Below are 26,804 nucleotides of genomic sequence, written 5' to 3' on the forward strand. Positions count from 1 at the left end.
CCACGAGAAACCACACGTCACGAAAAGAATACGACACACGGAAAATTTGTTGTTATTTGTTAATTTTACGAGCTGCATAATTAAATTACGAGTCGGTTGGCAAAGTGAAACACATGTTTACAGTAAAAAACTAAAATTAGGAAGACCCTCACAGACTTGTTTATCACAGACGCCGTGGTCAATTTACTCTCCAAGCGACAATATCTTCGAGCCATTCTTATTTCGCGACCAAGCTTAACAATATTTATTTAAATGAGTTGTGATATTGTATTAGCGATGAAGTACACAATATTCACTTTGATGATTTGACACTACCGTTGTTCCTGATAAGTGGAAATTTTCCCTGCGGTCTACTAACTCAAAACGTCTCAACTCTCAACCGTAAGAGGTTCAAGCCAGGATCCAACGAAATTTTCAAATCTCGGTTTATAAAATTCTGAAAAACAAAGACAGTCGAACCTCTCCTAACGGCCACCTCCCCACCATGGCCACCTCCCTACGACGGCCACTTTTTTGGCGGACAGTCCATACATTGACTCTCATTTAAACCTCTCTACAAAGGCCTCTTTCTTCTGTCTCCAAGGTGGCTTTTGTGGAGAAGTTCAACGGTAGTCCACGTAAAAATAATGCCAGGGAAGTTTCATTTAAATGGTCACATTAAAGGATTTGGCCCACAGCCTCAGATGTTGGCAAAACCTTACGATACTTCATCGTTCACTCTAAGTTACATACAGGACAGTACAGCACGCTCAGTTTTCTTTCGTAATGTAATTCCACTATATCCTTAATTTAATGATGAAAGAGTAAGTCCTGTCGTCTATGATTTGAAGATTTTTGCATGCTTTGAATGAAATGAATGCCGATAATAGAAATAAATAAATATACTTCACCTTATTTGACCCGTTGTTATATGAATAGCGACACTATTCGCCACGTCAAAACACGACTCCAAACTTTACACCTAATCATTAAATTGGCGGTTTAAAACACAAAATAAGGCAGGCAAGTTAAAAAAAAAAACTCCCCGATTTTTCTTATTAATTATTTTTAATTATAATACTTTAAAACGGATCAAATCGCGGAATTAACGAAGGTTTAAGTATTGTTACACTGGTAGAAAGTGCTGAAACGAATATATTTATCGACTTAAAAGTTTCGACGGATGCTCCCTTTTCTAGAATATCTACCTTTATTATTGATAATGGAAGGCGGTTATGAGGCCAAGCATGTTATTTTTTTCTTGATAATAAAAATAATGATAGTATTTTCTTCGTCGAATCAAGTGGAAGTCAGACTCAATAAGGGCTGCAACTACCACAACCGCTTGTCAAAATTCGTCGTAGTTCAGTTTGGATCTATAAAACGTTTTCAATTTTTTTGTAAATTCTTACCCTTTTTTGGGCAATAAAAACAAATTTATTTATCGTAAAAATGTGAAATGAAAATAAAATTATTCATTAAAATTAAGTTATAATTATTTTTTGTCACTTTTTGACTGTGATATTAATAAGATCTGCTGGAGACGTAGAACACCTCCTCTTAATGAAATTAAAGGAAACAATACTCTAAAACCCCAAATAAATTGGAATAAGGTTGCGGTTCCCCAGTTTTTCCCAAATAAAAATTAAATGCATCTTCCACTTCAGCGAGATAAACGTTTTAACGAAATTGAATGTATATATTAAACTGTTAAGCTCCAAAAAAATAATATACATAAATAAATTTCTCTGATCAATCTTTTGCTTAAACTCAGGGCGGGGCGCCCCGGAGAGCTTGCTCGCAGACTAGGAGAAAAGTCATTTTACTCTTATTCGTTGGTAGACTTCTGTTCGCGTACACCAAGCAGTTTGTACAATCTTGGACAGCATGTCTGGTCTTGCTTTGGTTTCAGCTGAGAGTAGCCAGATAGAGACATCCAAATGGTGAGACGAGAAGACAAAAATGGGCTCGCCAACGCGAACGGAATCGTTATCAACAAGACAACAAGGGCACAGTAACGGAAGTAGGGAGCAGTGCCATAACTGTAAACCAAAGTACCGCCTATGAGTTGTCCAAGCCCACTACCCAGACCGTAATACAAGCCATGTAAAATACCCTGAAGAGTAGCACCAAGGCGGGGTGGCGTGGCAACATAGGAGGCCAGCGCACACCACACTGACGCGGAGGAAATCCCCACGAGTACTTCGACTGGCAAGACGAGCCAAGGATCTTCTATGACGGAGAAGAAGTAAAATCGCAACGCGTACACCAACAGACCTGCTATGAGCATTTTCACGTGGCCAACCTTTTCCAGAAAGTACACAGAGGCATAATAGAGTGTAACGTTGGAAATGCACTGAATGGCAAACAGCCAACTGAACAAAAATGGAGAGTGGGCGCCAAGTTCCACTAGGTGCATGAACAGGAACGTTTCAGCAGAACCCTTGGCAATTCCCAAGAAAAGCGCAATGGCACCAAACACTGCGTACTCGACTTTGAAGAAAATTTTAAGACCCCTGATCAGTGTAATATTTTCACTGACGTGCTTATCCCCGTTCAGAAAATTGAAGCGGGTCGCCAGACTCAGAGCAACGGCCATTAGGACGCAATAGACGAAGAAGAAGGGGCGGTAGATATCGGAAACCACTTTGGGACAAATATCGGTCTGTTTAATATATTGCCTCTCCACTATTTCACCGGTGATGAAAGCGCTGATCCCATATCCTATCGATCCCCATAAACGCTGAATTCCGTAGGAATTGGGTTGGTTTTCCAGGTTTTGAAAGGTAGCTACATCGGCCAGAGTGTTAGAAATGGCTCCAAGGAATTCACCGACTATTGTAATGACCAGGATGACTATAAAAACACTCTCAGCCTTTTTAAAAGTCGCTGGATCAGTTTTCGTATAAAGGTCAAAAAGCCAAGTTTCGTTCCACATCTCCTCCATCTGCCCAAAGTTCCAATAGCCCGCTTCCTCCTGCTCAAATCGCGCACTGCCATCGTGGTGATGGACCGCTCGAGGGAGGCTGTGGTTGTGCGTAATGTTCAGTATTACGTGCACTTTACTGAGGCATTCCACACTCACTGGAGGCACAACTGCTATGAGAAGGTTGTATATAATGTAACTGCAAAGCGCCACAAGCAAGACTGTTCTGATCTTGTTAAATTTGTCCGCGATTGTTCCCAGAATAGGGGCGCTTACAAACAAACAAAATGGCCTCACAGCCGAGAGAATGCCCGCCATTTTAGCGGGCAGCAGTACAGAATGTTTGAAATACAGCGATAAGTACGGAAGGAGACTTCCATGCGCCGCAAAATAGAAGAAATAAAACGCTTTGTATAGAAGAAGGTTTCTATTGATGGCAAGCATCGAGTGGACTGTGTCGTACCAAGGCCGAGATGATCCGCGCTTGTCTGCTTGCTCGCTTGACAACGGCTGTGACGGCACGGCGCCTTCTTCGGGATGAAATAAGTTTCCAGAGTTTTCTCCGGTTTCTTTGCCGGCTGGCAAAAGCCTTTCTTTCTCGGTCATCCTTAATCAGCTTAACCGTTATTTCACATGAACATGAATCGCCAAGCGCTTGAAACAGAAAATTTGTCGGGGTGAATCCTCAATGCGCGGCAGTTTAAGGCAGATTTGGGAAGTTTCAGAAGTTTCCGCTTATGGGCAGCTAACAACATCAACAGCTGTCTTTTGACTTTAACTCACAAAAATTTGCATGAGCCCGAAAAATATCCAACCACATTTCACGGTTAATGCTATTTTTGATCCGATTCAATGGAATATTTTAAATTTCTTTCCGCCTGTACTTGAAAATGATTGACGGCCAATAGATTAGAGACAGCTGAAAGAAGTGGAAATGATCTGCGTCATATAGACCTTTCCATTGTTATCGATTTGAAATCTCCAGAAATTGATTGTTGGCGATGATAAACGACCAAACCACTTTCCTGCTATCAATGTCCTTGCATAGTCTCTAATTTTCCCAAAATTTAATTCTCAGCAAGGTGCTTAACTTTCGTTCAAATACAAATATTCCCTCTGATTTAGAAACATCAAACAATTTTTCCAGACATCAGATTCTATTCAAATCCGTTGCAGATATTTAACGACTTTCTTTTTTAAACGATCGATTTGAATATTTATACTCTGACAGTTCAATACAAAAACGTAATAAGCATTTTAATACAAATTATAGTTTTCAAGCATGAGCTTTTTAAGATCATGGTTTATACTCCAGTTTCTGTAGCATAATATTACCAGCATTTCACACGCTCGATTCTGAGCAAATAAATACTAGAAAAATAAATGAAGAAACGAAAACTGTCTAAATATATTTGAACAATTTAAGCACTAATTCCTGTTAGGCGACGCATATGTGAAGAAAGCACTTAAATTGATTGTTTCTAAACCCTGAGCATAACAATGGTCGCCTAACGATAAGTTTGATAAATTTATTCACATTTTCCTCCCTCCTCCAAAATAATAAATCTTGCTCATAATTAACACAGGTAAACTTGAAATATATAATTATTTTGCTTATATTTTGGTGGTTCTTTATTAATATTACATTTGTACGATGTCAAACATTTTTCCTCACGGTGGGGCCGGGAAACAAAATTATTCTGATTTACTTCGAGACTGATGTAAATCGAAACTGAGCTTAAGTAGAGCTTTTTTTTAACAATAAGCTGTATTGAAATGAATTTCAACTTGCGCTCTTCCTCGTTCGACATCATAATCTTGTCTCCTGCCAGTTGGGTGTCTTATCCTAACTCGTTCTCGACTTAGATTGAAGGATGACCATAACAAACTATTGTGGGTCACCAAAATATCACAAATCACGAAAAATAAAGCACAACATTGGATTCATTCTACAGTGTTAACGGGCAGAAAAAGGTTGTGCCTAAACTGCAAAGAGAAAATCAAATTTTATACAATGAATTAGGACTTCCCAGATAAACAAGCACACTAAAGATGGCCCCTTAGGCTTTCTATACAATGTTGCTGGCTTAAATGTAAACCGTTTAATCAATTACGATTTTAGAATAACTTGGCGGAACAAGTATTAAGGATGTCTAGATCAACTTGGGCTGTTGTTTTTGTTCTATTTTAAATTTACGAGGCGCAGGATCAAAAAAACAAATAATCGACGTTTTACCCCTTCATCAAGCACACTAAAGGTAGTCAAAGCCGGCCAAGACTGATATTTAGTCAGAAAATACATGTCTGAGGTTTACATGAAGCGGAGATATTGGAAGAAATGAAAATTTATTCTAATTTACTTTTTATTCTATTTTATACCTTTTCAAAAAAAAATTGAATTGTATATTGTCTCCAATTAATTTCAATTTCGCGAGATGGAAAGATTTTAAAGTTTTTAACCTAAGACAACAAGTAATTTCTTCGTCATAAAAGAACGTTTATCACATTGTAATGTAAAACACAACCGTCTGGCAAGGGCACTGTTAAAAACAATCCTCAGAATGCTTTGAAGAACTTCAAGTTCCATGGAGATTTCTACTTGCCAATTAAACAGTAACTAGTGCCCAGTCCGCTACTTCTTATTGCTTTTTCTCATTCCTCTCCTGGCTTCGCGCCTCAATCGCGCGCGCGCTCGCTCGCAGACAAAACACCAGTTACCAGGCTTGGTTGGGCCTTTCCACTGTTACTTTGGGGGAAAAGGTAAGAGGCCGTTACTGGAAGACGGAGTGTATTGCGCCACCATTTTTACGAGGGAAGAGAAGACCATTTATTTTTTATTATTTCTTAAACGCTTACTATATCGATATAACATAATAAGCAGCACAATCGAGTCATGTCAATAACACGGAAAACACCTGATAACCGGAAAAAACAAAGCGAGTAAGGTAAAGCGTAACGTGATAGCGGGTTCTACGGTTTTAGTTTCATTAAAATAGAAACGAAAACACGATATGAGAATAAAGGAACTGATGATCAAGTTACAATGATCATGAGTATTATGCAAATGCTCCACATCAATGGTATAGAAAATGTACGGAGGACTGCGTGGAGAGCAAACGGTTATGCTGATATTTTTAGGATTGATTTGTTCCAAAACAGCTTGCAGCCTGGAACCCTGGTAATCATGAGGTCTTCCATTCCTTAAGGCCTTTAGAAAAACCAAACCCATTGTTATCAGAGTGTAGACCCCTTTACGGTTGTGAGGGCATGCTGGGTAATCAGGACAAGATGACGAGGAATTCAAAAGTTTGTATCGGAATTCAAAGTCAACTAATTCTTCCTAATTGAATATATGCGTCACTTTTTCTTTGCAAACTTTAGCTAATGAATTTAAAGAAACTGTACACTAAATATGGAGTGCACAGCAGGCCTTTGGCGCTTTTTAGAAAATTTGATGTCTTCTATACATTTTCTGTAATTTTTGTGTTGTCTGATTACAGAAAATGTATGGAAGAACTCAAGTTTTCCAAAAAGCAACAAAGGACAGCAAGAAAGGTGCAGTTTCTTTAAGCTCATTGGTTACATTTTTCAAAGAAAAGTGACAGATGTATTCAATTAGCAAGAATTAAATGACTTCGTATTCTCATACAAACTTTTGATTTTTCACCATCTTGTCCTGATTACGTAGCATGCCCTCTCAACCGTTACTTGGGTAAGACATCATGGAGGACACACTGCACATGCTCAGATTTTAAGAGTTAAAATTGACTAAAATACAGCTCGCGGCCTGAAAACATGATCAAGGGTGGTCAGCACCTCTTAAATTAAGGGCTTTATAAAACTACATCCACTGTTATCAGGGTATTAAGGTTCATTACTTGGGTAGGAAGTCGTGGAGAACACACTGTACATGCTCAGATAAACTTAAATACAGCTTGGGGCCTGGAACCCGGATCATAAATGATCTGCACCTCCTTAAGGCTTTATAAGACTACACCCATTGTTATCAGGGTATTAAGGCGTATTGCTTACGTAGGATGTCGTGGAGGACACACTGTACAAGCTCAGATTTTAAGAGTTAAAATTGACTAAAATACAGCTCGCGGCCTGAAATCGTGATCACGGGTGATCAGCACCTCTTAAATTAAGGACTTTATAAAACTATACCCATTGTTATCAGGGTATTAAGGTTCATTGCTTTGGTAGGAAGTCGTGGAGAACACACTGTGCATGCTCAGATTCTTAAGGTTAAAATTGACAACAATACAGCTTGGGGCCTGGAACCCGGATCATGAGTGGTCTGCACCCAAACCTTTATAAATTTTACAAGAAGACAACGCTAAAAAAGAAGGACGTTTCGGAGTTGTCATGACACCATTATCAAGTTCAAAATGATTGGAATAAACTGTGAGATTATGAAATAGTTCGCTGAAGAATTACATACTAATTGTGGAATGTCACGCACAAAATTTGGCTCCAATTGAGTCCAACTGGACATTAAGAGATGGTGTTAGTTCTCTTATTAGTAACATTCCATGCACTGAACAATCGAAATTTTTTGTTTATTTCTTAAGGACGAAAAACTGCTTTTATAAATTTTGGTCTGCAAAATCTAAGTCCGTTGTTGACAGGGTATTAGGGTAAATTGCTAGGGCCAAAAACAAGTATTCATTGCTTGAGAAACCAAGGTGCACCTGTCCAACTCTCAGATGATGGTCATGATGATGATGATGATGATGATGATGATAACGATCATGATGATGATAGAGTGGTTTTCGTTTGAGTGTCGTAAAACCAAAACCAAAGTAATTACTCTGGCCAATCACATAGGACACAGACAATACATTGAACCAATCAAAACTCGAAGTAATTACATGTGGCTGACGCAAAGCGCGGGAAAATGCATGCGAGCGCGACACAATTGTCTTTGGTTTTACTTCTGATTGGATGAAAAGGTGGCGCGAATCTTTTAAGCCAATCGCATCGTGTAGAAAGTGCAAAACCAATTACTTTTCGACACTCAAATGAAAACCGCTCTACTGATCATGATGATGATATCGATCATCATCATCATCGTCCAACCATCGTCCAACCACGCCAGAAGGCGAATAAGGCTGTTCAGTTTCTGTAACGTTCGACTTTTTATAGGATAGGGTTGTTGGCCCTGTAACCCCCCCCCCCCCCCTCCCCCACCCCATCCTGGAGGACCAGTATATTGCATTTTTAAAAGCGTTGACCTGTCCGTCTAGGGTGGCCCTACCAGGACGCCCCTTGGTATCCAGTCTGTAGCTCTAGGGGTCACTCAGACATTCAAGCACCCTCACAACACCAAAGCAGCAATCCATCAGGGAAACAAGCCCACCCCACTCATCCTAAATCGAAAACCTTGGGTGCTTGTTGACTGACTTTCTTTTTTGTACTTGACACAAGGTTCATTGATTTTGCATTTTTAGATCATTCTAAAATGAACCTCTAGAGCCAGGGTACTAATTACATGTCTTTTTGTCAAAAACAGTAATGCCAACTTTCAGTAAATCATTGTATATTACATTCGCTTGAAACTTCTTTAAAACACGGATAACAACAAGCAGTAAAACACGTCATATAAATACACTGCATACAAATGCACAAAGTGGAGCTCAAATTTTCAACAAAAAAACGGTAATTAGCTAAGCAATCACCATCAAATTTAACAAATTATATAAACACTTACTATAGACTACACTATGTGTACAATAATATGTGCACTATGTGCACCCACAAAATCATAAACACCTTTGCAATCTGAGCACAGAAACCAAAGATTACAGTCACTTTGAGAGATGTACAGCATACATAGTAGAGTTCCAAACATGCATTAACATAATTGACTGAATACCTATAACAACCAACAAGGGCTGGAGCCTGTAAAAACAAAAATGATAAGGTTGACTAGGGTGACTATGGTGACCTGGGTGATTAGGGTGAATAGTGTGACTTGGGCAACTAGGTTGACTAGGGTGACTTGGTTTACTAGGGTGACTTGGGTGATTACGGTGACTAGGGTGACTAGGGTGACTAGAGAGACTTGGTTGACTAGGGTGACTAAGTTGATTTGGGTGACTTGTATTGCTTCGGTGACTAGGGTCACTATGGTGACTTGGGTGATTAGGGTCAGTAGGGTGACTTGGGTGACTAGGGTGATTTGGGTGACTGGGGTGACTTCGGTGAATTGGGTGACTAGAACTTGGGTGACTTGGGTTACTTGGGTGACTAGGGTGAGTAGGGTGACTAAGTTGAAGAGGGTGACTTGGGTGGCTGGGTGACTACAGTGGCTAGGAATTGGGTGACTAGGGTGACTTGGGTAACTCTTAAGATGGACATGCTGGATAGAAAAGCCCTCCACATTGAAAGGACTGAAAAGTTTGTATTCCTTTCACTTATAAGGAAGTGAAAAATACATTTCTATAAGTGGAATTTATATGGAGAGATTTTTGCAATTAAGAGATTTTTGTGGATGATCAATCGGTTGGGTCAATCTGCACTTTGATGAGGAAAAGAATAATTATTACATCATGGTGACACTCTCTTTTAGTACAACACGATAGTAAATGAAATGACATGGTAATAGAATAGACTGTCACCATGTAATCCTATGGCTTGCTAGGGCAGCCTAGAATAGGCTAATAGTTTAGAATTAAATAAAATCTTGAATTAAATTAATTTTAATGGTGGTAATCTGGAATGACCAAGAATTTGATACTTGTTACAACCATACAACACATGCACTGTATGTTTAAATTCATGTACAGATCAGAAAATATTAAGTGGTTTGAACAGACATCTGTATAAGTGTCAGTGACTTAACACTGCACACCAATCCCTGTGAAGCTAAGCCTATTTTTGTACAAAAAAGGTGCCGTTTGGCTTTTATAAACCCTCCCTAATCTTAAATTATCATATTCTTATTCAATGTTATGATGGTATAATATTACAGTAAGTTGTTAACTTTCCTTTTAAGACACTTTCTCATACATGTGCCTAACCTGAAATGATACACTGATTTCAGGATGATTTGATTCATTTGCCAGGAGCATCGCGAGGACATTGGCACCTTTGTTCAACAGGCACATCTTTCATCACCTGTTCTGCATGTCGTCCACAACCTAAACAGCAAATGGAAAGATTATGGCACCGTGAAACAAATGATGGAAAAGAGAATCAAAAATTTAAGTGCGACATGTTTATAATAATAATAATAATAATAATTTATGTACCTTTTCGCAATTTCAGTTAGAAAGTATTTCAGTGGTTTTATTTTCACAATTTTAATAGGGAAATATGAAAAAAAAAATTAAATTTTGTAATTCTAGCATTCTTAGCTTCCTTTGCAAAAAAAAAAATGCTTTGAAGGTTTTAATTTTTTTAGAAATTCTTTGCAAATTAATATATTTCACAGCACAAGATGATCTAAAATATGGACCTTACCGACAGTGAGACCAGTTAATAATTATTTGCGTATAATATTTTGTTGATACACATTCTGCATGTGTGGTTGTTATGACATTTGTAACATCTTAATCATTTTTTCTGTGAATTGACTTTTCTATTATATGGGTGTATAATATTAAACTTTGAGTGTATAATAATATTTTGTGAGGATTTTAATTCCTGGGTCTTTCATTTCACAATTGTTTTACAATATTGCAAAAAATGTAAATAAAAAGTGTAAATAAAAAGTGTAAATAAATATTTTAACCTTGAACGTAAAGAGTATGTCAAATATCTAGGGGTCATGATTGACAACCATCTTTTGTGGAAACATCATATTAACTATGTTGCGCTAAAAATTAGTAGAAACATCGGGATATTATCTAAATTAAGACATTTTGTTCCTCCTAAGACACTTCGGGATTTACAATTCTTTAATCTTCCCTTATCTTTCTTATGGCCTCGTTGCCTGGGGCCAGGCTGCAAAAACTCATTTGGAGAAACTCCTTACATTACAAAAGAGAGCTGTGCACCTAATTAACTTCGCACCTTTCCGCTCTCATGCCGTCCCTTACTTTCTTCACTCTAATATTATGCCTATTACAATGCTCTATTTTAAACTTTCTTCGATGTTAATGTTTGATGTTTACAATAACACTGCCCCTCATAATATTTCACATCTCTTTATTCCTACTCAACAAATCCACTCTTACAGCACTCGCTCCTCCTCTTCTGGAAATTATTACATTAGTCACTCTAGACTAAAATCAGAAAAATGATTCGTTTTCTATTATGGGAGCCAAAATTTGGAATAGTATACCTGAAAATTTACGAAATTCTTCAAAATCTCTCTTTAAGGAAAAAGTTCATACAATTCTGTTGAAAATATTTGAAGTTCAGGATAGATATGCTGACCTGAACACGATAATCTCCGATTTTAAAAAATATTAGCCCCCGCTTATCTAAATAGCTGCCTCGATTTTCTTATCTCAATTTCTCTCGTGACTGACCTTTTTATTATAAATATGGTACTTTTTCACTTCAACTATTCGTAATAAATCTTAAGCCGTCTACACACCACCTGCCTCGATTAGCCTTGCTATTTGCAGGTGGTGTGATATTTGTATATTTAATGTAAGAAATAAAGATGTTGTTGTTGTTGTTGTAAATGTGAAATTATGGATCAGTCAAATTAAGAACCAATAAGGTACCCTTTACATTCTTTATTCCTTGCGATCTACCACCTTATTACAGAGGACTTGCTCTCATCAGGCTTCATAAGCAGAGCAATAGAAGGTCTGATCTGGAGGTGGTGGGATCAAATACCACTGAGGTCAAAAGATTTCTTCAGTCTTTTTAATGTTTCATCTCCTATTCCCTTTCTTAGGGCTATGCTCAGTGGATTTATGGGTTATTTTAAGCACTTGAACAGAGCATAAATAAATTTCTGTGGAGGCATGTGTGGCTGAACAGTGAACACCTCAAACTCTGGATCTGGAGGTCTGGGATTCAAGCCTTGTCTGACACGTTGTTTCCTTAATTAGACAAGGGACTTTACTACTTTGCGTATTTTCCACTGATTTTGTTACAAATAGTTATTGAGAGTCCTGGAACTTATCTTGTGAAAATCATGAGTCCCAGTCCAGAATAATGAGTCCCAGTTAAAAAAAAACAAAAAACAAAAAAAAACAAGTCCGCAATTTAAAATGCTTGGGACTTTGTGTAACCAGACAGTTAATCTGAAGACAGACTCCAAAACTCTATAATACAGTACACTGAAATTAAAATATAGTCCCACTATTTTAAAGGACAAAAAAGGCTAAAAGAAATATGCATTGTTAAACAACAGTCATAATAACTGCCACAGAAATAACTCGAATGGGATATTTCTACAATTACACACGTTCATGAGATGATTCGATCGATCGATCTTTGCGTTTTACGGGACACAATGCCATGAATTATTTTGCGTCTTTGGGGATTTTTATGTGTCACGGTCGCAGGACGCAGGGGTAACAAAAACACTGATTTTCAGTTTGGTTTTCGATATTGCACTACCTACATGCAGCCCATTCGCCAAGGAACGCTACAGCAAGTTCCAAATGATCCCCACCTTCCCATATTTCTCGACGGTTTGACGTATAATTTTAAAGTAAAAAAGCTGCTTACCTTTCCAAGTCTTCTTCCGACAATTATCACAGGTCACTTGAAAGCACATATTGCTAAGCCTGGAAATTAAACCCGAGCAGAACGATAAAGAACAGAGTACAAATACAGTAGTACAATCTCTGTTCGTCCTACTTATCACGAGTCACTGACCTCGAAATGATGTAACAATTTGTAAGAACGTAAACAATGGACTTGCTTCGTCATTACCATTATTGAGCCCGCGTCGATTCTAACTACTGCTGACCGATTACGACTGCGCAAGTCGTCCACGCAAGGGAATGATGCTCTCGGAACCCCCCAAATGTTCGCCCAAAAAACCGAGCGCATTGAAGCTTTTCGATACAAAAAGATAGTAAACTGACCCTCAAAGAGTAGACTGAAAAAACAGTCGGTTTTCATCTCAAATTGGTTTATCAGGGCGCGAAGCGCTCGACTCTCACTCTCACTCTCACGCCTTTTTCACTCTCGATCCAGGACTTTCCCTTGACCGCTCGCGTGTGACTTGACCTACTCGACCTACAAAATACGGGCTGTTTTGGATTCTAATCAAACTCGGTAGAGAGAAGATATAAAAGCAAGAAAATATACTGCATAATAAATGAGATGAAGTTTATGAAAGAGTTATTAGTCTGCTACACAACCGTTTTTAGTGTCGTCACGCAACGCTCCTTAGTAGGGAGGAGCGTACAGAAAGACTTTCAGATTGAAAAAAACCCGGGGAAACAAACGAACGCTGGATAATTACCATACGAGCGCTGCAGTGGTTCACTCTTTCTCTCCCTTCCTAGCGCAGCATCCGGCCAGGGTAGATAAAAGCGGAGGTCGCGCTCGAGTTTTTCGCTGACAAGTTATTATATAAAGTTTTCAACTGATTACAGGCGCAACTCCAAGTAGATTTACGTACGGGAACTTCGACTTTAACCTTGGCTAAATCTATATACTTAATGGACTAGAATATGTTGTTGACTATTCACCCTAACTGGTTTCTCTTTTCTAACAATAAAAAAGTACAATGGAGCCTCTATTCAACGAACTGCGGTGTAACTAATGATGTTCCTTAGACTTGGTAAACGATTAACGTTCTCGTTTGAGCTCTTCAAATTCCTTGACTTTTGATGACTTTTTTCCATAACCCTTTCAAGTTTTCCATGACCTCACGTTTAGCTGTCACCTTAGAAAATTTTGAAAATTTTCCTTATTTTGATCAACCACAGTTCACCCTGGAGGTTGGGGAGGTACTCCCCATAATGGCCTATACGGGAAGGCTCCGCCCAAATGGGGTACATTTTCCAAGCTTCAGGTGTATGAAAGGGTGGGGATTTTACTAGTTGAAGTGTATGAAAGGGTGGGGAGGTAGGGAAAACTGTTATTTTGGTCTGTTAAAAGGCCCAAAAGGGCTAACAGATGCAAAAAGTGGAAAAAGACAATGTATTTAGGGCAGTTTAAAATTTGAAGGGATGCAAAGTTATAACCAAGAAATATGAAAGGGGTAACTTTTATCAAAAGAAGGCATACAAAATGGGTACCTCGTGACACAGTCTCTTTAAGACGTAAAGAAAGACAGGGAGACCATTCCAGTAATGATCTGACTTTCAGGCCCTGGTTGTTCAAACTTTAGATTCCCTTTCACTGGATAAATCACTGTCCACTGGATAGTGCTATCCAATGGATAAATCTTAGGGACAACAATCAGTGACCAATTGCTTTATGCAGTGGATAGTGATGTATCCGGTGGATAGCGTTAATCATCTTTTGAAGAATTGGGGCCTTTGGGAATAGTGCTATCCAACGTTTGAACAACGAGGAAAAGGCTGCTACTGCCCGACCTTTTTTTTTATGTTTTAATTAATTAACGAATAAAGAATAAGATACTAGTGACATCTGCAATACTATAATACTTTGCTATAGTCACACATGAAAGCTTGTTTTGCTGGTGTTGTCGTCGTTGTCACTACTGCATTTGTACCAGGTTATTAAAAAGTGTTTTTTTATTGGCAACAAAATAATAGGAACAACAAATTCCGCACTAACCCTGGGTTATCTTAACCTAGCTTTGAGCAACCCGGCCCTGCAGTTAAAAAAGTCACTTAGCGCCTAAATTTTCCAGACGAAAACAAGTGTTATAAACTACAGCGATCAAAGCCGCATGGACACTAGTTCAAGTTTAAAACGAAACAACCTTTTCCCTAAAACATTTCTGGTTATGTTTTCAGCAGTTTACGAAACCGCATGAACTCTATAAACTTCAACTAAATAATGGTGCATGAAACTTGCTGCTCTTACGGTTTAAAATGCTATTTTAAAAGATCTGGGGAGCTTTAGCAGAGAAACGGCTTTATCAGAAGGCACTGAAATCGTTTTTCTGGCATCACTGTCCTCAAAATCAACATGCCAGACTTGATTACGATCACAAAACAAAACCTTTGGCCTTATGTAAACCTCGCATTAAGCCTAGTGTGCCATCTCATTAACAGAGGCTGGTCAAACTGTTCCGCTTAACAAGGGTAATGAAGGCTATGGGAGCAAAATTGAACTTGGTTATCAACAGACGTCAATGAGCAGCTAATTTTGCTTGCTTTCACTGATCCCTGAATACTCTGACGTACAAAAGGAAATTACAAATATATAACATCATACTGTTATAGATTTACAGAAAAGTTTCAAAGGCAAAGGGTTATGAAATCTTAAAATACAGTGTTCATTAATTAATTTCTTGCTAGCACTGGAAGACCAAATTCATCGACTTGCACCCCATCCTGAAAGAATGAAGCAAAACATGAGAAAGGCTGTTAGGGACAAGGAGAAGAGCCAAGGTTTAGCATAATAGTCCATTTCCGAGTTTTCCCAAGCTATTGTTTCATGCAAAAAGAACTTATTTTCACAACACTTTGGCCGTGAGAGTTTTTGGAACTTGAAAATGGCCTATTCCAACCTTTTTCCCAGGGTCTGGTCTGGGAATTGGAGTGAGCAGCTGTGTACCTGTGTTTTAGTCCCTGATGAGTCTTGCTCCCCTGGTATTGTATCTGATGGCGCCGGAACTTCATCTAAGTATGAAGTGTCTTCATCAAGGGCTAGATCATCACCAAGGGCTTCCAATTCTGAGGAGAAATGAGTTTAAACAGTTTTTTAAGACCTGGTCAAACAAAAGAACCTCATAGTCAGAAAGAGCACACAAAGTCATACATCACCCATGAAAGGTAATCCGGAAACCAGGGATTTGGAATCGGAAATTCAGCTCAAGGAATCAAGAATCCTTCTAATTTTTTGAGTAGAATCCAGACTCCAAGTTCCACTGACAAAAAATCCGGAATCCAGTACCTGGGATCTGGAATCTTCAGCATGGAATTCAGGATCTAAGACTGTCTTGGATTACCTTATATGGAGCAATTTACAAAAATACCCAAGTTTGATGATAAATGAGCCAAATTGATATTGAACGAGATACAACCATTCAAAAGCTTAAAAGTTGTCTGGACTGTAGCTGTATATTTCTTTGTAAATTTTAGAGATTTTGAATAGCTGTGTCTTGTTTATTATTCGCTTGATAAACACCAAACTTGAGGATTTTGTAAAGCTTGGTGTGCTCTTTCTGACCAGGTGGGTCTTGTTTCAACAACTCCCCTGCAATGAAAGCTCTCCACTAATACTTTTACATAATGTAATCTATTTTAAAGTATCTACATAAACACCAATGAAATACCAGGTGAGCTTTTGCTCAAAAACATATCTTCACACGTGAAAATAACGTTATTTTCACATGTGAAAAGATCATAATGGCTATGGCAGGCTACATAATAAATCATGCCTTTTGCAGCAAAAACCATTCAGGTGAAATGGTTTGGCATTCATTGGTGTTTATATAATAAATAGAACACTACATGGCCACTTGGAGATACAAAATTTCTCCTCTCATGTTGAAAAATATTTCACTCATTCGCGCTCAAGGAGGAATTTTGTATCTCTGCTCGGCCATGTAATATCCTCTATAACTATTATATGCCTGAAGCCTGAAAAGGGTAACCCTTTTGGGCAGAGCCTCTTTGTATAGGCCATTGTAGGGAGTACCCCCCCCCCCCCCAGTTTAGGTTAACCTGGGCAGTGAATGGGCTTTCATTTCATGTACAGTACCTGCTTCAAGATCAGCCTCATCTAGATCATCTGGCATGCCATAAGTCCGGCCTAAAGTCTCTTGAACTTCGTTAGCAATCTCAAGCATATCTGCCATGTCATCTTGAAGGTCCTTTAGGCAAGAATAACAAGTATTATTACATTTCTACACTTTCACTCAACTAAACTGGGACTGTCGTCAGTTGACTATTAGTCAAATGGCCTTGACTAAATTCAAATGTATCCTGATTGTGATACAATTCAGCAAAAATAATTTATTGTAACCTGCCTGGGATACCACAGCATGTTGTGATCAGTGCATGGTGAAAAGTGGCATGACAGGAGGCAGGAAAAAAAGCACCAAGCTAGTTTTCACTTTTGTAAATAAACACATAAACACAAACATGGAGCCTCAAGCTAAAAAGCAATGATTTTTGAAGCCATCCAAGAAGAAATATAGCACCTAGTGAAGGAAAAAGATGTGGATAACACAAGGAGTACACTTACTTTGTTAAATCATTTATTTGCAGTTTTGAGAATAAGATTTGTGTTCTGAAGAACTGGCATTGTTTTAAATCACTCTATATTCTTTGTGGCCATTGAAGTGAAAGCCTTTTAAGAGTATAACAAAACACTTAATGTCAGGTCCCTTGGTAAAACAGTTATTTTTGTTTCCCCCTGATACCTGACATTACATGTAAGTGTATAATGTAACAAAGGCAGACTAAAAATACAATGTACAATGTAGATATGAGCAAACAATACGAAGACTGAAAACAAAAGGGCCATACCTCAATTTCATCAAGATTGACTTTCTTATATTCCTTTTTCATGTCTTTTAGTCCTAACTTCATAGCATCAACCTAAAAAATAAGTAGATACAGTCATGCCCAGCCACAATTAACTAGTAAACAACATTAAGCTGACTTTGTGAGTGTTCTTATAGGGCACAATCCATTCAACCAAAATTCTGACCAGTCTGACCGGGAAAAGTGGTCCACCTCAAAAGGTGGACCTGTTGTTTCGAAACTTTTCCGGTTGGACCGAACTGATCCATTGAGTTTTGGACCGAAATTTCCGGAAACTTTGGTAGAATGGATTGCGCCCATAGGCTACACCAGTAGTCAAGATAAGCCTTTCTTGCCACTTGAGACTGCTTGTTTTAGTTCATGCAAGAAACCTAATCTTTAACCCTTTCAATCCCAGAGAGAATGATGAAGCCTTGTTACATGTATGTGTTTTTAACTTTTGAGTCTGTGGATGAAATCCTATAGTGTGACCATTCAAACAAAACCTCTTTAGCAGTACTTTCACATGGTACTATTTATTTAGTATGTAGTTTTAACTTTTGAGTCTGTGGATGAAATCCTATGGTGTTACCATTCAGATGAAACCTCTTCAGCAGTATTGTCACACTGTTTTTCACACGGTACTATTTATTTAGTATGTAGTTCTAACTTTTGAGTCTGTGGATGAAATCTTATAGTGTGACCATTCAAACAAAACCTCTTCAGCAGTACTTTCACATACTGCTATTTATTTAGTATGTAGTTGCAACTTTTGAGTCTGTGGATGAAATCCTATGATGTTACCATTCAAATGAAACCTCTTCAGCAGTACTTTCACATGGTACTACTTATTTAGTATGTAGTTCTAACTTTTGAGTCTGTGGATGAAATCCTGTTGTGTGACCATCCAAATGAAACCTCTTCTGGAGTACTTTCCCAAGGTACCATACATGTATGTTGCAGGATTTTACGTAGTATACATGTGCAGCTGTACCTTATACATGAACATGTAGGATCCTAATAGGATTTAACAGGACCTTAACAGGTACAGCTATACCTACATGAACACTCAAATAGCATATAATATAGGATCCTGATAGGATCTTAAAGGATCTTAAGAGGATCATAATAGTATGTCTTAAAATGGACCCTACAGCTAATCAAGTTGAGTAGGATTCTATTAATATTAAATAAGATCCTATACTAGTTAGTCCGAGAAAGGATCCCATCGGATCTTGTAAGACTCAGGTTAGGATCCTGTGGTTTTGATATTGCAGGATCCGAACTACATGTAGGATGCTATAGGATCTTAAACAGGATCTTGGACAGGATTTTGCAGGATCTTAAGTTAGGATTCTGTAAAGATCCATTCAAAACCTTACTTAGGATCCTGAGCAGGACATATTTTTACCAGGGTACAGTGGATCTTGAACACTAGTTCTTTAACATTACACTGTACATGTATCTGTATAAAAACAATAATATACTCACTGTAGTTTTCGTATCTTTCAATGTTTGCGTTGCAAAATTTGCCTGCTCCATGTTAAAGGATTGCTGTCGGAGATTTTCCAGTTGATTTTCATACCTGAAAGGTATTGAAGGTTAACAAAAGCTTACATACTAACTTTCATGGGTTACAGACAAACAACAGTCAAGCCTCTCATTATGGATGCGTTCATAATAATAATATTGCTTAAGCAACCACAACAACAACAATGCCAAAGTCAAGACACAATTGGTTTTATGAGCAAAACAACAACCCTGCATGTGCTTTACACTTTTTAGTATTATTTTTTGGACGTCCATTGCACAACCACAATGTGAAACCCTCTTATGTGATATTTCATACAAGACTTAGAATTTAGTTGTTTCCCTTTCTCTTTTTGAACCTGGATAAAGTCCTTAAAAATTGAACTCCAGGAAAAATCAATAAAAACATTTGACAAATTGAGCGGGTCCAAACAGACACGATAAAGTTTGAAACGATGCAAATTCATTTTTTAGCGACATTGCTTTTGTCATCATCATTGCTTTAGTTCCCTATTTTTATTATGACAACCCTCTAACTGGACAGTTATCATAGTGCTAAAGATAACAAACCCCATATGGACCCAACCTTTATAACACAGACACCTCTATGATACATGTACATGTACACACTTGGCTCTGCACGTCTTTCTCGAGTTTGTAACCACATTATACAAAGAGTTGTGGCTGTAATCTGGCTGCATTTTTCTTTCATAGCCATCAAACTCATAATGTCTTCAGTTTAATGTCTCAAAAACGTTTCCTCTTACACCTACAGCTGTACAACTGTACCTTTGAAATGGAATTACAAGTATAAACATCATGGATAAACATACACTGTAGCACACATGTACAGGTGATTATCAGTGCTTTCAATACAACGTATACATGTACACGGTTGGCAGTCAGTGAAAGTATTAAAACGTTATTTTTTTCCACCTTGTGGAGTCAGACAAAGACTAGTTACTCCACTCAAACGAGCTGCCTACATAAAACTTTATTGAAACCCCTGATTACAACAGTATGTCCACTTTATCTTCTGTCTGTGTACAGTTGGTTGTACACATGCTTTTGCTGGTAGCAACACTGGGATTTAGGTCAGAGTGAAATGCTTTTAGTTGTTGATTTTGTTTTAAGTTTAGTTTGTTATTGGGAGCATTAAACCCTTCATAACCCACTCCTTTTGAATTTCACACCCTCTGGCAAAATCGGTTTACTTAAGGCTGCTTTTTTTCATTTTCTTACATGTAAGGTTTATATACATGCACATGTATTTAAATGGACCTCTAACCTGCATTTCTACTTTGTAATATTGCATTGCTCTTATTGATCTGACGGGTGCAAAGGGTGCAAAGAAAGTCAGTTTTAAAGCTTGCCATTCTGGCAAGCTGTAGCTAGCATGAACTAGCCCAAAATTCATTTTAACTAGCCCCAAAAGCATTTTGATGAACAGGATTGATTCCACAGTTTTTATGTAATTTGAATTCCTGAAAAAACTTCACTTGCTTGTTGGGCTAGTTAAAAACCGAATTCAATAGCCTGATAGCAAAATCCACTAGTCTCAAGCTATCGGACAGTACATTCTTCGCACGCTGACTTACACCAAGCCTTTCTTAGTGCTCTGTAACTATTTTTTGCATACATCACTTATTTTGTTGCTTTTGCTGTAACTTTAATTTGTGTAATCAACTCGATTGCTGGCGGCTTCCTCCATGTACCATTGGTTTTTATAAAAGAAATATTTTCTATTAGAATATTTAGCATTAAGTAACTTACTGCTTTTTCTGTTTCAAAACTCTCATTGCTCTTTGCTTGATCATATTCTAAAAGAAAGGAAAAACACATTGGAGTGATAAAAAAATTAATAAACAGACAGACATTAAGTACGAGACTCTGTATACAAGGTATTTCCAACATCATTCAATCACAATTCCCATAATTGCCATTGATGAAGAGATGATCTTAGAAAGTAGAGCAAACATCACATTGCCATCTCAATTAAGTTTGATAATGACTGCAAATAAATCTGCCAAAAAGTGTGTTGCACGCTCAGAGTTATTTTCTAGTTTCAGTCATTGTTGTGGTTGTGATGAGCTTACTGGTAGCATTACCATGCCAAACAATTCTTAATATGTGACAATTTCGCCTGAAAAACTGATGATTTGATGGAAAATGTGTGACAAAATTGATGTCTGCAGGCAACCATACATAGGATCAACTACTATTACACTCTACATCATTTACCATTCTGCAGACAGCAGCTTATATGTCTCCTTCCTGTTTATAAGCAAATCTAATAATAAGATCTGCTTATAAACAGGAAGGAGGCTTACAATTACTATTGTGTTTACAGAAACTTTATTCCAGCTATAAGCCCCTCTGGTTATCCATCTGCATGTATCTATATAAATTTGTTTTTTCATGTTCTGATTACAGTTTGTTGGGGCTTTGCATTCTTCCTTAGAAAAAAATAAGGGAAATTTAATCTATAAATAGCGCTGAGGTTTCTATCAAAGCAAAGTCACTGCCAGCCTTGCTTTCACTTGAAGTCTAGTTGGCTTAGCATGCGCTGTATGCTACGCTGTACAACTGGCAATTAGCCCATGTTAACTGCCTTGGAACATAAACCAAAGTTATCTCAGGGTTAAAAAAAAAATATGACCTTGTTTGTGTTGAGAAAACTTTACTTGGCTTGAAATTATTGTATTCCTGGCCCTGGCTGTTGAAAAGTTGGATAGCGCTATCCACTGGACAAATTGCTATCCAGCGGATAAGTAGTACAAAAACCAATTGCATTATCCACTGGATAGTAATTTGTCCTTATGGACAGCGCTATACACCTTTTGAATAACTGGAGCCTGGTGGCTTAAGTGTCGACCATCTTGAACCAAAAAAAGACTTCTTCTGAATGGTACAATAATTCTACTGCTAAAAGCACCAGCTTGATACGACTGTATTTTAATACAAGATAACAAGAGATATTACATGGATTTCAGAATTTATAGTGGCCAAAAAGACATAATTTTTCAGCACTATTTTTAAAAGCTCAAGAAATGCCTTGTATCCTGATACAAACCTTTGAGGGTCCATCTCTCATTTTTTTCATCTGATCCTTGTATTTCATGAGCTCTGCATCAAGTTTACTAATCTTTTTCTCTATAGACTCCCCTCGACTGTCCACCTAAGTAACAGAAAAAAGTTTACTGAAAGATGCAAGGGAATCTGCAGTCACTTACTCTGGTCTGTTGTGTTCCACGATGTACCACGACTTACGTTAGAAATGGCATCCGTGAGATTCGGTGGCGGTTCCTTTGGCTTTCCTCGCCCAAATAATCTGTTCATTTTGGAGCAACTGAATGATTTTTTTACTTTCTTGAAGGGAAAAGCTTCTACTTCAGGAACTGTTTTCGTTCTAGCCTCACAAAATTTGCTAGGCTCTTCATTCGATCACGTGATCTTCCAAATATAGATTTCCAACGCAAATGACGTCAAGTGCTTGATTTTGGTCGTGACGAGACAGCTGACTTGACAATTTTGCATAATCGGCTTCATGATTCGGCTTACAATACAAGTCACCATGCGTAGTCACAGAGACGGTAACACTGTCACACGTATCATCAATGCAAAACTATTGCAATAATAACGCAAGAAAATGGCAAACTTTGATCGTTTCCTCAGGCATTGCACGTAAATTTCTAGTAAAAAAGGACTGGGCGCATAGAGCAGAGATCTTGTCAACATCTAAATAATCGTACAATTCATGTTCACATTGTCGTCTTTCAAACTTCTCCAGAAAAAAATGGATCTATCATGTAAAATGTATTCTAACAATAAAGGTAGCTTGCTATATTGTGTCTCTCAAGTCGTCGCTTTGAAGGTAAATTATATTGGTAAGGACACGGTTGCTATCCAGTGTACGGTTCGTTCGTGGAAATACTGTTTTATATATTTATTTATTGTAAGAAGTTACAATTAAGAAGTTACAAAAGAAGTATGAAGTTACAAAAAGAAGAACGTGTATTGTTTTTTCATAACAATATTTGGGCTGGCCATACCGGCCTTCTTCAGCCTTCTTCACCTGGAGAAGGCTGGTATGGCTAGCCGAAATATTGTTATGAAAAAACAATACACGCTCTTCTGAATCAGCTTTGTAGCAGTCTTTGGACTTCTCGTTCTTACTTCTTTATATTTTGGCTGATTTGATCTCTTTTCTAGAGATCCAACGTTTACAACTAGCAGGATCTTCGTCCACGGTTTTTGCAGTTAATTTAATCCTTTATTGGTAAGGTTGTTCTAGTTTAGTTTAGTTGATGTTGTTCATTTTGCATGTATTTTTTGAGGGGATCCTTAGAAAGGTCCGTGGACCGGGTGCATCAAGTGGGCGGGCCCGGGGTCGGTATTTTAGGGTTACCCTGCCGAGGAGTTCCTGCGACTGGCTGGTTGACTTTTACTAGGCTAAGTACAGCCATCCAGTCTGGAGTTTTAAAAAATATGCGAATGACTCATTCTTTCCGCCCGCCAACTTTAGACAATTTACTCACAAACAGTGGGAATATTGCGGCAATCATCACTAATAACCGGTCCAGTGCCTAAAAAGTATTGAACCTGCAATGAAGCAATTTTGTTATTATCCCTAGCCGTAAAGAGGGAAGTTATGGCCCGGGGATTACTCAACAAACTTTTTTACGGGGAAGTTCCGCCACGAAGTCCAACCCCTTACCCTTTTATAAAACATTTTTGACAGGAAAGATGCCTCTTTCAAGTAGCTCTCATTGAAAAATGATCCCCCCGGAATACCTACTTAATATAATAAGGATAAAACGCTGAAACAGAGAGTCACCTTGTCATTAACGCGTGACGTTTAATAAATCAAGAATAGCCATAAGGCGTGTCTTTTCGAAACAATACTCATTTTATAGATTTTCCTACCCTTTCATATACTTTAACTCGGAAATTCCCTACCCTTGGATATACCTGAAGCCCTCAAGTGGTATCCCATTCAGACGGAGCCTCCACAGGCCATAAAAGGGAGTAGCCCCCCACCCCTCCCCGGGTGTTATGGACCACAAATGATGCGAGACGAGAATGCTACAGAGCGATAAATGTGAAAGAAACGGAAAGAGAAGAGTCGTAAAAACGGTTATATATCATGAAGATCATTTGTGCAGGAATGGGAAAAACTGGGACTAAATCCATTACTAAAGCTTTGCGTCACCTTGGCTTCACTGTCTTTGACGCGGAAGAACAAATCTTTGACTTTATGGATCACTGGGTCGATGTTCTACAAAATGGCGTTCCACTAGATGCGAAACGAGTCTATCAGGATGCTGACGCGCTCAATGATATTCCTGGAAACTTTTTTTGGGAAGAAATACTGCAAGCTTTTCCCGATTGTAAAGTGATCCTGAGCGAACGAGACGAAGATTCGTGGGTGAAGAGTATGGTGAGGCAACTTGAAGCGGTCACGGCTGCGAAATCACGTATAATGTCGATGCTGTCGCCAACAATGAAAAAGATGTATTTCGTCGGAGATTCTCTTATTGATGCGTTAGTCGGCACTCATAATAAGAGGTCCATCTGTGTTCTCAGAAAGTGCTATCGTTTGCACCAAGACCATGTGAAGTCTGTTGTTACCCCTGACAAGCTATTGGTATATAATGTAAAACAGGGATGGAAGCCATTGTGTGATTTCTTGGGGTGTGAGGTGCCAGAGGTTGCCTTTCCACATGAAAACATTAATGCAGAAGTTGTTCAAAAATTAGTGTCCTTGGAGATGACAAGATTTGGCAGACAAGTGAAATGGGAACTCTGGAGAGCTGTTCTTGTCATCACCACCGTTTTTGTAGCAGTTGTTGCGTCATTTTTCATTTGCTACTTTTATTAATTAACTAACGTTACCGTATCAAGGGTCAAAATTTGTCTACTACGATCAAATCTTTGACTACCATTTTTTTTCGCTAGATTGGCAGTTTAGTACTTGAAGTACATGGTGTGCAAATTATAGCTTCATACGATTAAGGAAAGTGGTATTTTTTGGCGCTCAAAAACCATTAATTTTCGTCCGCCATTAAAACGCTATGTTCCTGTGGCCCGGTTACGAAGAACACAAGGCAATTGCTTTGTGACGTCATTTACTTAACGCAGTACACACAGCATGACAATTTTCTTCCAAGAACCCTGCTCAAGAATATTCCCTTTCCTCCCACTTCGATGCGTTCTTGTTTAGGAAGACTCTTTCGATCTTACTACATTAGGCTCCGTATGTGTGCAGCAACAACGGGGCTTTCAACGGAAACCAGTGGCGGAAAATTAAACTTGGATCGTTTGTTAGCATATGGAAGAAAGATCAATCGACAGATCTTGAATCCGGAAAGAAATCTTCGCATAAAGAGGGAGCGCATGGAGGTAAGCTTACAGTTCGCAAAACTGGCAGTGAATGTCCCCAACGCTAAGTTTATTTATATCGCCGGTGGTGATTTTTGCTTTTACTACTGGCGAAGTCATCGAAGATAAATTTTTTCTTAGACCTTTCTTCGACTGGAACGCGACGACTACGAAACTTTTAGGAAACTTTCAAAAAGATTTGCCCTAAGGCAACATATCACAGAGAGCCCTCTAGTTTTGTAAAAACTTTTGTACTATTTTTTCTGTTACCACTATTAACATTCCTGTGAGCTTTTATAAAAAGCTTTAAAGCTCTATTTGTAAATTTTTATTATAAAAATTAATATTAAAATCTATCAGGATCATGGTGCAATCTGAATGGTATGATATTTTAATATACAGTAAATTCCTTAGTATTTCCAACATTCTGGTCGCCATAACCCTCACTAAACAAAAGGTATGCTTTTTTCAATTTTAATCTTCCAAAAACTCAGAGCCTGATTTAAACTGCACAGACACATTGTCAGTTCAAACCACAAGCTAAAGCAAGAGAGCCCACACAAGTTTATTGCAAAAACTGTTTTTGCCATTTTGTAAAATACAGCAAGAATTCTTACCATTTACTGATGTGGTCTTTAAAATAAAATTGTGATCCTGTCTTGAATGTTGTGTATTGTTATTCTTTTGAGTGAATAACGAAAAGTTTTGCAATCTCGCATTGAATACTTATAATAATTATAATTATAGTATATCATAATTTGCGATGTAAACTCCAACACAGGGGCACTCATGCACTGAATCACTGAAGTGATGTGACTGACAGATTGCAAGTTAAAAATGAATAATCACCAAGGCTTGGTCACTGAAATATTTGCTGCAACTGAGGGTTATGTACATGTATGAGATAGTTTCATGGCCCTTGCTCATCACTGCTGCTTTATGTTTCACTACTCAAGGTTGTGCTCTACCAGCACCCAGTTGGCCCATGGTGCTTAACTATTGTTCCGGGGCAACTAGGAAATTTTTTCATATAAATCATGTGCTGGACACCCAGGATTTCACTGGTCCGGAGCACTGGGCTCCTTTCAATTTTTCTTAGAGCACAGCCTTGCTACTTCAAAAAACCTTGGTGTATCTTTTAATATGGGATAGACTAATGTTATTCCTATAAATGAGGAAGCTTCATGGCCCCTTACCACATACAAAGATACTGTCCACCCTACTGTAACAATAATATGCACACTTGTTGATCACAAGATAAATGTGAGGCCCCAGCTAAGAACCTGGAGGACAAGTTTAGGTCTTGCGTACCGTGTGCAATATACAAATCCATTATTTTTTAGTCATATCAGTGATTACAATAAACAAGTCAAGGGCTGTAATACTGTTTAAAGGCTGCAACTTTATTGTTCTTTGTTGCCTGATTTAGCATAGTCTATTTTGGGGGTATTATA

General features: G+C 38.2%; 3 protein-coding genes and 1 long non-coding RNA gene across 4 annotated transcripts; 1 reads left to right on the forward strand and 3 right to left on the reverse strand.

Moving 5' to 3' along the window:
• Positions 1-611: 611 nt before the first annotated feature.
• Positions 612-3,906, reverse strand: LOC140930204 (major facilitator superfamily domain-containing protein 6-like). Its single transcript, XM_073379868.1, has one exon. The coding sequence runs from the start codon at positions 3,509-3,511 to the stop codon at positions 1,808-1,810; it is 1,704 nt and encodes a 567-aa protein (XP_073235969.1). The 5' UTR covers positions 3,512-3,906; the 3' UTR covers positions 612-1,807.
• Positions 3,907-8,430: 4,524 nt separating this feature from the next.
• Positions 8,431-12,685, reverse strand: LOC140929273 (uncharacterized). Its single transcript, XR_012164711.1, has 3 exons — positions 12,545-12,685; positions 9,931-10,050; positions 8,431-8,809 (listed from the first exon to the last, which is right to left on the reverse strand). It is a non-coding gene; the product is annotated as an uncharacterized lncRNA (long non-coding RNA).
• Positions 12,686-14,514: 1,829 nt separating this feature from the next.
• LOC140930205 (charged multivesicular body protein 5-like) lies at positions 14,515-22,414 on the reverse strand. The gene is made up of 8 exons (XM_073379869.1): positions 22,240-22,414; positions 22,043-22,147; positions 20,743-20,789; positions 18,931-19,024; positions 17,443-17,514; positions 16,673-16,784; positions 15,524-15,642; positions 14,515-15,300 (listed from the first exon to the last, which is right to left on the reverse strand). Exons 1-8 carry the CDS (start codon positions 22,306-22,308, stop codon positions 15,250-15,252), a joined length of 669 nt encoding a protein of 222 aa, XP_073235970.1. The 5' UTR covers positions 22,309-22,414; the 3' UTR covers positions 14,515-15,249.
• A 1,624-nt stretch (positions 22,415-24,038) lies between these two features.
• On the forward strand, positions 24,039-24,905 carry LOC140929274 (uncharacterized). Its single transcript, XM_073379076.1, has one exon. The coding sequence runs from the start codon at positions 24,116-24,118 to the stop codon at positions 24,848-24,850; it is 735 nt and encodes a 244-aa protein (XP_073235177.1). The 5' UTR covers positions 24,039-24,115; the 3' UTR covers positions 24,851-24,905.
• The last annotated feature ends 1,899 nt before the right edge of the window (positions 24,906-26,804 follow it).

Source organism: Porites lutea, chromosome 3, assembly GCF_958299795.1.
Source record: "Porites lutea chromosome 3, jaPorLute2.1, whole genome shotgun sequence".
Lineage (NCBI taxonomy): Eukaryota > Metazoa > Cnidaria > Anthozoa > Scleractinia > Poritidae > Porites > Porites lutea.